This window comes from Haemaphysalis longicornis, unplaced genomic scaffold (genome assembly GCF_048455015.1).
Source record: "Haemaphysalis longicornis isolate Haplotype H1 unplaced genomic scaffold, Haemaphysalis longicornis Haplotype H1 scaffold_8, whole genome shotgun sequence".
Taxonomy (NCBI): domain Eukaryota; kingdom Metazoa; phylum Arthropoda; class Arachnida; order Ixodida; family Ixodidae; genus Haemaphysalis; species Haemaphysalis longicornis.
Genome location: NW_027526445.1, coordinates 131,251,103 through 131,266,954, shown reverse-complemented (window position 1 = coordinate 131,266,954; position 15,852 = coordinate 131,251,103). Strand labels below are relative to the sequence as shown.

The 15,852-nt window shown below is 45.4% G+C and overlaps 1 protein-coding gene, 1 long non-coding RNA gene and 3 other non-coding genes across 6 annotated transcripts in view; 3 read left to right on the top strand and 2 right to left on the bottom strand.

Annotated features, from left to right (window-relative positions):
- Nucleotides 1-15,852, bottom strand: part of LOC144149211 (uncharacterized) — a 94,344-nt gene that overhangs the window by 14,859 nt on the left and 63,633 nt on the right. For both annotated transcript variants that reach the window (XM_077680746.1, XM_077680745.1), the window contains exons 6-7: nucleotides 9,090-9,442; nucleotides 414-737 (exon numbers count right to left, since the gene is read on the bottom strand). In XM_077680746.1, the coding sequence (XP_077536872.1) occupies nucleotides 414-737; nucleotides 9,090-9,442 (677 nt within the window). The remainder of the gene's footprint in view (nucleotides 1-413; nucleotides 738-9,089; nucleotides 9,443-15,852) is intronic.
- Nucleotides 3,105-3,177, bottom strand: Trnat-ggu (transfer RNA threonine (anticodon GGU)). The gene has a single exon. It is a non-coding gene; the product is annotated as a tRNA-Thr (tRNA).
- Trnat-ggu (transfer RNA threonine (anticodon GGU)) lies at nucleotides 4,021-4,093 on the top strand. Its single transcript has one exon. It is a non-coding gene; the product is annotated as a tRNA-Thr (tRNA).
- Nucleotides 4,485-4,557, top strand: Trnat-ggu (transfer RNA threonine (anticodon GGU)). The gene has a single exon. It is a non-coding gene; the product is annotated as a tRNA-Thr (tRNA).
- Nucleotides 11,322-14,342, top strand: LOC144149455 (uncharacterized). Its single transcript, XR_013318311.1, has 4 exons — nucleotides 11,322-11,530; nucleotides 12,578-12,659; nucleotides 13,110-13,218; nucleotides 13,872-14,342. It is a non-coding gene; the product is annotated as an uncharacterized LOC144149455 (long non-coding RNA).

Here is a 15,852-nt window from a genome sequence, read left to right as displayed (position 1 = left end):
GGAACTTACTCCTACCCCAAGTGTGACGCACGACTCACAGCAGACGGATGAACAGGCTGGATCTACAACAGCTCCGCTGTAAAAGTGGACAACCAGCGACACACTATTATGGCGCTAACCACGCCAAGCTTCCCACTACCTCCGCATCACCCCAAGGCGGCGCAACAGGCTCCAGTGAGCCAGGCGTCTTGCGAGACACACGGTGGGGCCCACAATTTTGGCATATGGGCTACGTAATCTGACACCAATGGTTTTGCATTCACAACTCGTAAGCGTTGTTTATTATGTGACCTAGAGGTTTTTGTTGAGAACCTGTACAGGATAAACTTTGACTTGCCCGGTTGATCCCCTCTTGACTGCAAATAGTGTCCCCCCCGGGGGGGGGGGGGGCTAATAAACGGGACAATGCTTGCCTTCCAAGCCTTCTGCTCAGTCATATTCATCACTCCGCGGCCGCACAGAGTGGTCCCCATGATTTCCACCTCTTCATCATCGTCATCATTCGCCAAATCGATGTCCGTCACGGCTTGCGCTTCTCGGGCGAAACCCGGTTCGAGGTGGCCAGCGTCGTCGTAGCCTTCTTCGGCCAACTTCCTGCAGCACGAGGGCGGAACTGAGCAGCGCTCGGCGCTCGGGTTCCCCACGCTGCAGTTGAAGTACTGGTTGACGTTCCAGTCCTGGTACGAGTGCTCGGTCATCCCGCAACACCGAAGGCTCGACTGCACGTAGTCGATCTCCTGCGAGGGAGAGGTGAAACATTTATACGAGCAAGCAGTGGGTGCAAGAATTTGCCCGAACTGATCCTACCCCCGAAGGTGCATAGACGTAGCGTGACGTTAGCGGCCGAACGTCGGTGCGCCGTGTTTAAACGGATGGCGTCCCGTGGTGTGCATGGCATGGCTACTGTTAGTCGGCCTTGCGTCCGGCCTTGAATACACACACCTTCAGTATGTTCATGAGTTTATCCTTCAGTTTGTTATTTTGCTTGATTCTTATTAACACGCTTAATATTACGCTAGTCACAGCAAACGTCGAACACTAACTGATGCTCGGTGCTCTGTATTCCATAGGATTTTTTTATTTGGACGTTTCTCACTGGCTGCGTGTGCTTCCTCGCTGAACTGCAGGCTTCAGAGCACGGCGGGGTATGCCTATTGCGGTTTTAGTGCTTGACTTTTAAGGATGAAGAGATGATAATGTGTAATTACTCACGTCAGGTATGCGCTACTCTGTCTGATTTGAAGCCGTGACCGCTTCCCCCAAACGCCGCGCCTCAGAACCCTCATACACGTCTACATAAGGCTGGAAGCAGCACAGGACTTCAAGTCTTGTCCCCACCGTGAATTCGCCTCTGACGTCACGCCAATATATCATTATAGTACATGATATTTATGTTCAGAAAACACGCAAGTAGGTGGTACTTTAGAATATCACTCACTCCAGATTCAGAAAAGTGGAACTTTCTATGAAGTCAGCAGGAATGCTAGCGTTCATTTCTGCGTCGTGCTTGAAACTGCTGTAACATAACCTTCCTGATTCCCTGTTGCCTTCCTGATTAAATACAGGGTGGGCTTTTTAAGGGGAGACTCTGACTTTTCACCAATATTCCCTTGGCCGGAAAGTGATACAAGAATAAAGCAAACGTGTATAGAAGCAAAGCTATACTGGTGTCAACATCACTATACAGCGCTTGCACCTGTCTTCATCTGTCCGATGGCATTTCTTCCAACGATAAAACTTTGAAGCGCCAAATATTTAGACAGGGGACGTAAAGGATAGCGACATGCACTTCCTCCATCCTTTATGTCCTTTACGGCCTTTATGTTCGTCCATTAAGTGCATGTCTCCGTCCTTAACGTCCCCTGTTAAATTTTTTGGCGCTTCAAAGTCTTATAACAGATTACCAACTATCTCGAACCCATGCGTTAAGTTATATTTCTTCGTAGGCTAGATATTGTAGTTAAAGGGTATCACTACATCTAACCAAAGCCCTTTTAATAATATGGGGATCCTATAGACACCTTCCAACCCTTCCTGCGAGCGTGGCTTTATGCCCAAGCGCGGCGCACGCATCCACCTAGCGAACTACGTCACATCGCTATGTCGTCGCTATGATGATGACGACGATGATGATACTTTACTTTTCGTTTGATTTAGTGTTCTGATGACGAGCACCATATATCATCATCATCACCATCGTCATCAGTCTATCTAAGCCCACTGCAGGGCAAAGGCCTCTCCCATAGATCTCCAATTACCCCGGTCCTGTGCTAATTGCGAACAATTTATCCCCGCCAACTTGTTGATCTGATCTGCTCATCTAAGCTTCTGCCGCCCCCTGCTATGCTTGCCTTCTCAAGGATTCACTCTGTTACACCTAATGACCAACGGTTATCTTGCCTTCGCATTACATGCCCTGCAAACACGCATTTTCTCTTCTCGATTTCTACTAAGATTTCCTAACTCGCATTTGTTCCCTGACCCACTCCGCTCACTTCTTGTCCCTTAACGTTACACCTATCATCTTCCGTTCCGTTGCTCGCTGAGTCGTCCTAAATTTAAGTTTAGTGACACGCCATGTTTCCGCCCGTAGGTGAGTACGGGTAATATGCGTGTATATATATATATATATATATATATATATATATATATATATATATAAATATATATATATATATATATATATATATATATATAGTATAAGTAAAGAGTCGGATACACAGCAAGAACAATAACAATGTTTACTTACGTAGCGGCAATGGGACTTGCCTTCATCAGAGTAAAGTTACATAATCATGTAACTTTACTCTGATGAAGGCAAGTCCCATTGCCGCTACGTAAGTAAACATTGTTATTGTTCTTGCTGTGTATCCGACTCTTTACTTATACTATTTCTGCGCGCTTTGTGAGTTTATCTTTCTCTAGATTTATATATATATATATATGTAGCGAATCAGAAAATGGGAAATGAGGGGCTCCGTGAAATGAGACAGAAAATAAGGGTTGGCAGTCAAGAAAACTTCGGAAAGCAAAGGGGAGGTTGTGGTGGGTCATAGAAAGAGATGAAGAATTTTTTGAGTCGAAAAGAAAGTGGTGAAAAAATGTCCGCCGGGTGGGATCCGAACCCACGACCTCCAGAATACCGGTCTGGTGCGATAACCACTACGCTACCGGCGGGGCTCTTTCCCCAGCACTTTATCGGGTATTTATGTTAAGTAATTTTTGTTTCCTGCACTTCGGGGTGGTAGCCAGCGCCACTCGGACTTCTCGGGGTGAAGGGGACCTTCTTTTTAATCCCCGGGCCGTGACTCGAGTGTCTACGACATGTCGAGAGTGGTTGACCAGCGTTGAACCCTCTTAAGCTCCCTTTGGCACCAAGACTGCCAGAACAGAGGCCCTCGCTAAGCATGTAGCGAATCAGAAAATGGGAAATGAGGGGCTCCGTGAAATAAGACAGAAAATAAGGGTTGGCAGTCAAGAAAACCTCGGAAAGCAAAGGGGAGGTTGTGGTGGGTCATAGAAAGAGATGAATTTTTTGAGTCGAAAAGAAAGTGGTGAAAAAATGTGTAGTGGTTATCGCACCAGACCGGTATTCTGGAGGTCGTGGGTTTGGATCCCACCCAGCGGGCATTTTTTCACCACTTTCTTTTCGACTCAAAAAATTCTTCATCTCTTTCTATGACCCACCACAACCTCCCCTTTGCTTTCCGAGGTTTTCTTGACTGCCAACCCTTAATTTCTGTCTTATTTCACGGAGCCCCTCATTTCCCATTTTCTGATTCGCTACATGCTTACCGAGGGCCTCTGTTCTGGCAGTCTTGGTGCCAAAGGGAGCTTAAGAGGGTTCAACGCTGGTCAACCACTCTCGACACTGTCGTAGACACTCTAGTCACGGCCCGGGGGTTAAAAAGAAGGTCCCCTTCACCCCGAGAAGTCCGAGTGGCGCTGGCTACCACCCCGAAGTGCAGGAAACAAAAATTACTTAACATAAATACCCGAGAAAGTGCTGGGGAAAGAGCCCCGCCGGTAGCGTAGTGGTTATCGCACCAGACCGGTATTCTGGAGGTCGTGGGTTCGGATCCCACCCGGCGGGCATTTTTTCACCACTTTCTTTTCGACTCAAAAAATTCTTCATCTCTTTCTATGACCCACCACAACCTCCCCTTTGCTTTCCGAGGTTTTCTTGACTGCCAACCCTTATTTTCTGTCTTATTTCACGGAGCCCCTCATTTCCCATTTTCTGATTCGCTACATGCTTAGCGAGGGCCTCTGTTCTGGCAGTCTTGGTGCCAAAGGGAGCTTAAGAGGGTTCAACGCTGGTCAACCACTCTCGACATGTCGTAGACACTCGAGTCACGGCCCGGGGGTTAAAAAGAAGGTCCCCTTCACCCCGAGAAGTCCGAGTGGCGCTGGCTACCACCCCGAAGTGCAGGAAACAAAAATTACTTAACATAAATACCCGAGAAAGTGCTGGGGAAAGAGCCCCGCCGGTAGCGTAGTGGTTATCGCACCAGACCGGTATTCTGGAGGTCGTGGGTTCGGATCCCACCCGGCGGGCATTTTTTCACCACTTTCTTTTCGACTCAAAAAATTCTTCATCTCTTTCTATGACCCACCACAACCTCCCCTTTGCTTTCCGAGGTTTTCTTGACTGCCAACCCTTATTTTCTGTCTGTGTATATATATATATATATATATATATATATATATATATATATATATATATATATATATATATATATTATATAAATACATACATATTCATAGATTATGAGAAAGCATTTGACTTAGTCGAAACCTCGGCAGTCATTCAGGCATTACGGAACCAGGGTGTAGATGAGCATTATGTAAGAATACTAGAGGATATCTACAACGGGTCCACAGCTACCATCATCCTTCATAAGGAGAGCAGTAAAATACCTATAAGGAAGGGCGTCAGACCAGGCGACACCATCTCTCCACTGTTATTCACAGCCTGTTTACAAGAAGTATTCAGAACATTGGATTGGTAACAGCTGAAAGTAAGGGTTAATGGAGAATACCTCAGTAACCTCATATTTGCTGATGACGTTGCCTTGCTAAGTAACTCGGGGGACGAATTGCAAAGCATGCTTTCCGCACTGGAAAAACAGTAAAACCAAGGGTCTGAAAATTAATATGCAGAAAATCAAAGTAATGATCAATAACCTCGGGACAGCACAGCGGTTAGAGATAGGTGGCGAGGCAGTGGAAGTGGTAAGCGAATATATCTACTTAGGCCAAGTTGTGACCCCGGATCCCAACCATGAGGCAGAGATAATTAGAAGAATAAGAATGGGGTGGAGTGCATACGGCAGACATTCTCAGTTAATGAATCAAAGCCTGCCATTGTCCCTGAAGAAAGTGTATGAGAGCTGCATCTTACCGGTACTCACCTACGGGGCAGAAACTTGGGGGCTCAGCAAGAGGGTTCAACTTAAATTGAGAACGACTCAGCGGGAAATGGAACGGAAGATGATGGGTGTAACATTAAAGGAAAAGAAGATAGCGGAGTGGGTCAGGGAACAAACGCGTGTTAAGGACATATTAGTAGAAATTAAGAAGAAATGGAAGTGGGCAGGGCATGTAATGCGAAGGCAAATTAACCGCTATTAAGGGTAACACAGTGGATCCCTAGAGAAGGCAAGCGTTGCAGGGGGCGGCAGAAAGTTAGATGGGCAGAGGAGATCAAGAAGTTTGCGGGGATAAATTTGTCGCAGTTAGCACAGGACCGGGATAATTGGAGATTAATGGGAGAGGCATTTGCACTGCAGTGGGCGTAGATAGGCTGGTGGTGATGACGACGATGATTATGATGATGATATATATTCAGGGTAAATGGTTCCCAGTGACTTATATGGCACCCGTCCAGTTTACCTTACGAACACAGCTCTGCTGTGACATCAGGCTTGCACCGTTGTGCGAGCTGACTTTGAGGGGCCCAAAATGGGGGTCAAGATGCTCGTCATCCATGCCATAGTGCTCTAGAATACTGCAACTGTGCTGCCGCCACCTCGTTCGGAACGGGGACTTCTGCTGCCCCGTGACCGATGGAGGCCTACCCAGGTCAGTCCACCTTTTCCGAAGCGGGTCACTAAGGCGCACGTTGGAATGTTGCAATTCTTTACCCCGTCGTTGGAATCGCTATGCGCTGTACCACTCGCCTCATAAGCGCCTGGTTTGTCCTGGCCCTTCGGAGCCTGTCGCCGCTTTGCCGGGTATTCGCCGCGAGCTCGACATGTAGGTGGCGACAGCGTCGCGCTGCTAGCGTGGATGCTCCGCTGAGCGGCCCGTAAGAATGCACACAGTGGGCGCGCTTCGTGCCTTTTTCTCGCCGTATGTGCGCACGAAAGGTGCAAACAAGAGTGGTATGCTGTAGTTTGGTTCCTCAACGTTCAATGTATAGCATGGAAGCGGCAGTCAGTTTTCATTACTACGCCAAAAAAAGCGACGACTCATCGGGAGTCTCAGAATGGCCGTAATTGTGACAATGAACTTGTACGCTGTGGCTCGTAGCAAGCTCGATCTTTCCAGACTATGGATTTGAGCCTTCAATAAAAGCATAAATAGAAACAAATCTGGAAGCCTCGATCTCTGAAATTCTGTTTACAACGGCAAATTCTTTCACTGGTAGCATGACGCATTCTTGCATTTGTGGGATGCCCTGAAATGGTAACACTACTTAACTGCCCCGAAATTCTTTCTAAGAGCTTACTATATTTTTTGTGTGTTCAAAAGGCAACATAAGATTACTGAATTTTGATCAGTGCGGAGATATAAGTGTAACCGCTCTAACGGGTCTTTTAAATAAAATTTTAGCGACTCTGAAGGAAGGTTTGATGAATAACGGCTTCGGATCACTTATTTACGGCTTTCGTCGCGCAAGTGAACTTGCGAATTGAATTGTCAACGCACGCAGTACAATCAACATCTCTTGTTTAGCTAGGTTTTCACAAAGTGACAAGTAGGTTTACAGTGTGCAGACCAAGCTTCTGGGACCTCACAGTGAGCACAAATTTTCTGTTACGGCTGCTCTGTTGACCATATGCGTGCCTTTTAAAATCTAACAGGTGCCTGCAACAGCGAGATGTGTTTGCATTCTTTCGTATAAGGTCGCTTACGAATCCTGAAGATGGCAATAAATGAAGTTGCGCTGTTGCAGATGTAGTAAAACGTTTCCTTTTTATTTCTCTTTGCGAATAAGCGCAACGGGTTCCCGGTAACTTCTTTGTTTTGTAAACTGAATATCGCCTTTGTATTGGCATTTACTTCTTGGGGATTGGTTAAAAAACAAAAATCTGTGCATTTCATTTTTTTTTTCGGGAAGGGGGGGGGGGGGGGGAAGTCCTGCCAACGTTGCAAGAGCAGCGAGAAGAGAACGCATGTAACGCGAAAAGCCAAACTATGGTTATCACTCTTACTTACAATCGAAACTATACTAGGCGTCGTGTTCTGTAGCGGTGAAAAAGCAGTACTTCAACACGCATTTTCAAAACTGATTGACCCCCCTTTGGCCCGAGATGGTCCAGGAATCATGACTCGCCTTTTTCAAAATTGTATTGAAAGCCAGCATTGTGGCAAAAAAAAAAAAAAAACAGCGAGTCATGGCACACACCCCTAAGACATGTGGGCAACAACGTGCATTATATTACGCGTTTTCTCCTCTTTCTTTACACTTAGGTCCACCTTAAGAGGTTAAGACGTGACCATATTAGGCATTTGGTTATGCTGAGTGAGACACGTTTTTGGACAAGGTGATTCATGTCGGATTTGAAAATGATATATATGAAAATGACACACGAAATGCCACAAGACAGACGCAAACTCACAACTGCTTAATTTTACAGAAAAATCCTCCCTAAATACTCTTGCGCTTCCATAGATACGTATTTTAAATAATAAGTAAAATTAGCAACTCGATACAGTTGAATAAATGTTTCTTCCTCCTCCTCAGTATAAACACCGACTGTCAAAAATGGTATTTATTTTAGAAAAGGTACGGGAAGAACACGATCACACAGGCGCTTGCGGGTGTAAAGTTCGTGTCCGGTAATGTATGGGCGATAGCGCACGGGTCGTATGTAGTGTAAATGTTTTTGTTTGTTTCTTCTTTCTATAAGGACACAGTGCAATTTTACAAGGGCGTGGAATTTTCGCGCGTATGCACAGTTTTTGTCGCTTCTTACCCGTTTCACGTACTAAACTTTTATCCTTTAAAGTTTAAATAATCACCACCCCACCTCCAAAAAGCACCCTTCGACGTTCCCGAAACGGCAGACGACTGCACTCAACAATACAAAAAGTGCAATGTGTGGAAGCAATGTTTAACACGTTTCCCACTCAAGCGGTGACCACGGCGAAGATGTTTCGTGGAATTAAACCAGCGCATTAAACCGAACAGCCGCTGATTATTGCGTTTCTAGAGGAAATGCGCAAGTAGAGGTAACTATGTCATTGCTTACTGCCAAACGAGCACACATATTGGTTGTTTTATCGTGTGCAGCACGCGTCTTGCGCCGCACGCAACGTGAAAAAGCAGACGACGCCAGAGCGCCATCCACACTAGGAGCGGTTCGTCCGGCCGCCGCCAGGGGCCGACTGTGTTCGCGCTCGGGGCGAATACTCAAACCCGTCGTGGCGTCCATATACACGGGATGCCGTGAAGCCTGGGAGGATTTGTGGGAATGCTGTTGCCTACTGTAGCTAGCTATAGCGCGTAGGGACAATCATTGTGCCCAAGTTGGTATACAGCGTGTATATATATATATATATATATATATATATATATATATATATCTTGAGAGAGGAAAGCAGGAAAGCAGGCCTAGTGCAGGGCGGTGTTCATTTACAGCCGAACCAACGAACTCTGATGATGATTAGGATCGCGCGGGCCCAGCGATACGATGACGACGCCAAACGATGCGTGGGCGAGACGATGCTGATGATAGTGTGTTTGGACACAATAGAGAGAGTGACCACACAAGCAATCAATGTGAAGACAGCGCTCAGACTAGTTTCCCCGTAAATATATCTATATATATATATAACCCCCGAACCCCGCAATGCCTCACCCGCCGGTAGTCGTCGTTGTCCCGATAATGGACGATCAGGTCGGGCGTGATGTGTGAAAGTATGAAGCTTCGGCCGATGACAGGCAGAACCAAGACGAACACCATGAGGAACGTGTACATGATCGTGAAAAAGCCCTGCAATGAGGCGTACAGTTCCAGCAGGCAGATGTTCTCTCGAAGCGCGCCCAGGAAGCCCACCGAGCCGACGAAAAAGAGTAGCAGCGACGCCACCATCAGCACGATGTGAAAGTTCAGCACCACATAGACGAGCCACGTGTTGACCGAGGCTTCGGCGCCGCTCGATTCCCTGTCGAAGTGTGCATACACGGCCGCTAGGAAGATGCCCAATGACGCTGAGGAGAGGAAAAAGAGGTAAGTTTAATTTGGCAGCCCTTTAAGACGTCATGAAGACACAATATAAGTTTGTTCAATGTGAAACTACAAGCCTTTGATAACTCGCTGAGCTCCATGCCATCTTTGGAAGACGTTTTTTGGAACAAAAAAGCGAAAGTAGTGGAAAACTTTCGCATTTCCTGCTACAGTGACGAATTATGGCCAGGAGTTACGTAATATGGGCCGGCACGAACAACATGGTAATCAGTGTGTTAACTGCACATTAGCATTCGAATGATACTACCAAACAACTACAGAGTCTCCACTGCAATCACCCAGTAATGTTTCTTGGTGGTGGCTTTAGTCGGCTGCGCCAATCGCACACACACGATTCTGTGACGTCACATTGAAATCATCGAACGTTGTGGGGAGGGGGGGGCGCCACTCTTCTTTTTTAATATCTTGAATTAAAACACCTTCGAACTATGTTCTTTGCGCTGCAGAAGTTCGCTCCAGTAAGCTTTACTCCTTCAAGAACCCTGCATCGTCTTTGACCACGTTGCAACGTCATCGAACGCGTTTACTAAGATGCCAACGGCAGTTGCCTAGCCGTTCCGCAGTGTTACGCAGACTACAAATCTGTCCTTACTGAAGCACGATGCACATGTCGCTGTTGCGCGATGATCTGCACGTATACCTGATGTTTATGATCAGCCCGCTCTTCAAGCACCTCTTTTTTGTGGTTATCCTATCCCTCCACATTCCTGACGATTTTATCGTGAAAACATGCAACGAGGGTCAAGATTCTTTAACGACCGCGTCGCATTTCTCGCGCCCTTTTCTCGGCTCTTCGGAGCACTTCGGGTGCTCATGGGGCGAGCACATGCTCTCTCACTCCTCGCCCCCTAAGCACGTCTCCGGACTAAAGAGTAAACGGCGCGCACCTTCGTCGATGCCTCTCGCACGTTAATGACTTGCATCATGCGCTGGTCTCACTCTGTGTGACTGAGTGTGTCGTATCCAGACGCCGACACAACGCCTGCGATCCTATAGTCAAAGGGAAGCTCCCGCTTGAATAAAGGAAGTCGGCTAGCTTTTCCAAGAACAAGTCGGCAAGCGCTTGATTGAGTAAAAAAGCCGATGTTTCACCATTATTTTGTGGATGTTACAATTAAAGGGACACTGAAGTGAATTTGTCAAGCTCCTGGTTTTGCTTGCCCTACGTAGACTAGCTCAAATTAACACACTTTTAATCGTTTATCCGGTTGATAAATCGGTACTTATTTTATAAAGCGGGGAAGAAGAAAAACAACCATGCGCGGTCTGCGTCGGCCGCACCAACTAAAGGCTGTGACGGCGGGAGGAGCGGCACCGTGATTGGACGGTGTCCAAGGTTACCATTCAACCAAGTTTTGTTTTCGGTTCTGTAAAAGAACATGCTTGACATCCGACGGTATCGTTGGATGGGAATTCTCGATGTCTTAGTAATCGTCGTGCCGCGCTTCCGCCATGTTGTAGGCTGTAAAATGCATAAGATAAGCCTCCCAGGACGGCTTGGAATCGTAGCAATCACTACACTCTAATCTTTGTAACCCATAATGTAACTTCTAAAGGGATGTAACCTATAAAATAAAGGTTACAATGGATCCATTTTGATGTTTTCTTTATCCCAGTCCACTCTAAGGGTTACAAGCGTGAAGTTAAAAGCGGTTTATAGGTTACATTAATGATTTATAGGTTACATCAACAAAATCTGTCATGTAACCTTTACTTTGTAACCTATAAAACGCCCTGTAACCTATAAGAGATGCTCGTCGCGCCTTCTCTCCAGGCGGCCGTTGATTTCTCTGTTGCATGACGGGATATAGAGAAATGGCGGCGCCCGCAGGCCCGGTGGCCGCGTTTTCGCGCCGCTCGAGCCTTTTTACCGCTGTGATACCCCTACGAAGAAGCGAGGATTGCTGTTACAAGACTTATTTGTCGGCGTGAGTCGCGGAGGATGCGGCGAGCCCATTTGTGACTGGCAGCGCTACACGGCCCGTTCTTCTACGACCAGCGTCAAGTTCGCATGTTGGACCAATGCCCCTGCGCCAGTGAAAGCGAACTCGGTGAGTATATTCCCGTAACGGTTTCCGTGTTTTCATTGGAGGTATCTTTTCGCTGGAGGCTTTTCAATTTGAAATTGCAGCATTCGAGAGGGGTTTTCGTTAACCGACTGGTTGCTTCGCTGGACGTTTTCTGTTGCCCGCGACGGCAATTGAATGAAATCACGGGCTTGTGTTCGTTGCGTCAGACTAGAGCGGACGATCGTGAAAGCCCGTACATTAAACAGATAACGGCGCTCGTGACCTGCTTTCTGCTCCGCGCGCCTTCATGCGTTGAGCGTTTTGTTTACGCTATTGGCTGCATCGGGCGCACTTGACGAGTTATTGGCCCATGTAATTGTCAGGTAGCTCTGCTTGAATATTTTAATTTTTTCCCAATAAAGTCTTATATTATCGCGCTATTCTCTGGGTATTATCATTTTGTTTCAGCCATCGGGAAATATTCATTTTTCTCGCTGCATATATTCATAATGGTGTCTAGTTTATTGGTCTTGTAGTAATATATCCGGATAAACACAAGGTGTGTGCTGCAGAAAAGTAGTCCACTAAATGCTGCCCGAAATTTTTAAACTGACTTTTGTCCAGCACAAGCCTCTTTTTTTGTAAAAGTTTGCCCTACCGCACAAAAAAAAGTTTTTATATCTACAACACTATTCATTTTGGTCATTCTTTTCCTTGAGTGGGTAAATTTGGTGTTAGTTATTTTGAGGTAGCGGAGCATTGTCACCATGTTAAGTGGGTTTATTATTCCAATTCGCACAAATCAGTCGTTTATTTATTCGCGTGCAGGGCAAATGGTTGTCTCGCGTGATACTAGTGTAGTGCAGTAGAGTGACTTTACAGAATGGTGGTATGTATGAGCCAGCATGCAGGCTGCTTGATTGTTGTTGTTTTTTGATGATACAGAAATTGTGACGAATTACACAGAGATAAGTAAGTGCAGGTGTAAAAATGAGTGCTGCACCCTCATCGGTTCCTGGCTGTTCGAAAAGTGTGGTTGCATCTGGGTACCTATGCTATGACTTATGAGCATTACTGTTTTTCTTGCAGGCAGTGTTCCTTGAGCTGACAACGAGGACTCCCCTGCGTATGACACAAGTTGAAATGAAGTCTGATTTCCGTGGAAACAACGGTATGAAAATGCAATAACTAAAACAAATTCATTCAAATATTCTTTGTATAGTTGGCACCCAGACCTGCACAGACAAAAGTATGATTCACTTGTAAAAATGCGATGCCTTACTTCAAGTGTTATGATGTTATATTTCGTATCTTATTTTGCCTCATGTTTAGTGACTCTTTCTCTCAGTTCTTTACCACATGAACTTTGTGAATTCACCTAACGATGTCCCCAGCATGGAGCTTTGTAGTTATTCAGCAACTCTACCTATTCTATAAGATGCGTGGTTTTGAAGAGCCAACAAGAAGAACTCTTTTTCGAAAAGAGCTCTTTACGTAAGCTCCAGTTGTTAGTGAGGGCTTGCGCTGTGTTCTTTTCTTCGTCTTGTCAAGTTTGAGGTGTTCTTTCACTATGAATGTATACCAACTGCCCAGCTCTAAAGCCTATTACATATTAACCCAGGTAACCCTTTGAGGAATTACCGGTACAGACCTCCCGGGAATGCCACTTGAAGATCGGTACAAGTTCTAGATGTATCCTATCCCACAACACATTTGAACGAAGAAAAAATGTAAGTTGGCGATTCCTTTTTACGAATAGCCGAGGAAGAAACCACCGGTAGAAGAACACCTTACTGAAATAAAAAACGTTTCGGCTTCCACGTGGGATCCTCGTTCAAAATGAAACTGCCAGTACAAGGGGGGGAGGCAGATGTTTAAGTACAGCCAAAAATGTGCCGCAGACGGCGTCAGCATCGTGAAAGCACGTTTCCTGGGTTTAGTGCGACGTTCGCTCTGTTGCGTGTACTAGTGATTCCACATGAAGGCGCGGAAATGTTTTTGCTTTCTCTTTTGCAAATGCATGTCAGCTTATCTTGTAGCCCAAAGTTTCTGCCTGTTCTGGGTGAGCATGCAGAAATATTTCGCGAGATAAACAGGAACACGGCACGATTAAAATTCGGGAAGGTTGGCCGGTATGACTATAGTGGCTTCGCGTTGTTCTGAACAATGCGGCCAAATTTTTCTGTGTAACGATTACTGAAATGATGGGAAATTATTTGAAAGGCCGTAAATCACTCCTTCTCTGGTGTGGCCTTTCATTTCATTCTCTGGTCTCCGTCTTCATTTTCGTGCAATATATTTTTCGTACTTCACATGCCTGTGATTTGGTGTGAGGGGCTTATGGTTGCACTGGATTTTGTTCTTTTTCTGAAATTTTCTGTAGATGGCTCTTCAAGGTGGAAAAATCCAAGTGACGGCCCCTTACATATATGCCTCCATCTGCGGCAGCAGGGAACAAGTCATTCAGATGACCTCGGGGAAATCTTCAGCGTGCCCTGATTTTGTGCCTGCTTGTGTACTACGTATAAATTGCGAAGCTTATCTCTGAATTTTTCCAAGCGCCTTTTTTCATGCAGGAAATTATGGATCCAATTTAAAGTTTGTCCGAAAGACAGATTGCAATCGGCCTAGAAACTTGTTAGTGCTGCATAAAAAACGATAACTTGGCGCTGGAATCACAACTCAGGTGGAACTTTAAAGAGGAACCTAAGAGGGAAGTGTAAAGATGGATTCGTAAAGACAAGTGAATTCCAAGTGTAATATTACACTCTGAGTGAAACAGAGAATGCAGGGAACATAGCCATAAACACTGCTTTCTATGACACAGTGAATTTGTAATAAATGTTCTTTCTACTTTCCCACATTCTGCGTTTTTTCTCTGGGGAACCATGACAATAACGCTGTACTGGGAAAGTGCACCTCTGAGAGCCATCTTATAAATGTAGCTCAAACTCGAATTCGTCTGAAATTGTTCAATTGCAGTACCAAACAATTTGAAATACTTTGCATACATCCGTGCAAATATTGCGGTAAAGTATCTGTATATTTGGCCATGTTTGTGAAGCTTTTCACGCAACATTTATTAAATAGGTTTAATAAGGATATAAGAATAAACCGAGTTTTACCTGGAAGTCTAAAACAATATAGGAAACACCAGTTCGCCCAGGAATCCGCACTCGTCTAATATTCATTAAGGAACGATAATTACATTGGGGTGGTTCGCAGCTTTGCTTTTTAATAAATAGCCTACAGGTGTTTCATAATAATAAATGTGAATGTTCAAAACTACTGACGCCGAACTTCTTAAAATGTGTTCCTGTTAAATGCGCAAATATGTGTGAATGTACTGCAATTCTCTTTTGATAATCATGGCCTAAGTTGTCAGACAAGAATTTTTGGCTTAAGGCTATGTTATCATAACTTTGGCGTCCTTTTGAAGTATGCTATCAAGTGCATGTTTCCACTAAAGCTTGGTTTCACTAAAGCCTAATGTTGTTTAACTAAAGCTAAAATTCATGCCCGCAATTTATTAAAAGACCTATCATGCATGTTTGATACTGGTTTCTTAAAGGGCACAAAGCTGATGCAAACATCAAATTTAGTTATGCCTGTTTATAAGACTTAAGCGTTGCCAATACTCACAAAGATTTTTGGGTGACAACCTTCGTAACGGTTATCGAACAGGTAATGCAATGCATATATATTAAGACAACATTACCAAGCTTTTTAGTACCGCAATTTTAGGAATTATAAAAGTAACTTCTCTTTTAGCCCAGTGGCCGGCAGTTTGTTCAAGGGACGAACAAAATACACCCGACGCAAAAGTTTAGACGGCGCAATGGACAGCATGGTCGCACATATCGTCTTCCACTAACGCGATATTTGTTCACCACGCGGGAAAAGCGCCTTCGGGGCGTCGCCACAGCGGCGCCGGCGAACGCGCGCCTGGCGCTCAACATGACACCTTCCAGGTGTGTGTCCTTGGACGGCGGTAGATGTAACTTATATAAAGGTATACATGCTGAAAGCGGCAAAGTAACCGATAACTGAGTAACCCTTACGTGTATACGTATATAAGGGTTACGAAGATATAGGTTACATTTGTACCTTATAAATTATAGGTTACAAAAATTCGAAAATGTATACCTCTATTAAGGGTTACTCAGCTTAGAGTGTACACGAGGCCTCCACAGTGAATGAACGCCCTCCGCGTCACCGCAGACGCTCAAATGCCATGCGCTTTTCCCCCGTACTTGGAGATTCCTTCACTCATGCCTGTATCGTTAAAAGCGTGTTCGCACCAGGCCAAGGGTCTGTTGAATGTGGCCTATACCCACACTGCGCGTAAGCAGTCAGTGCTTAAT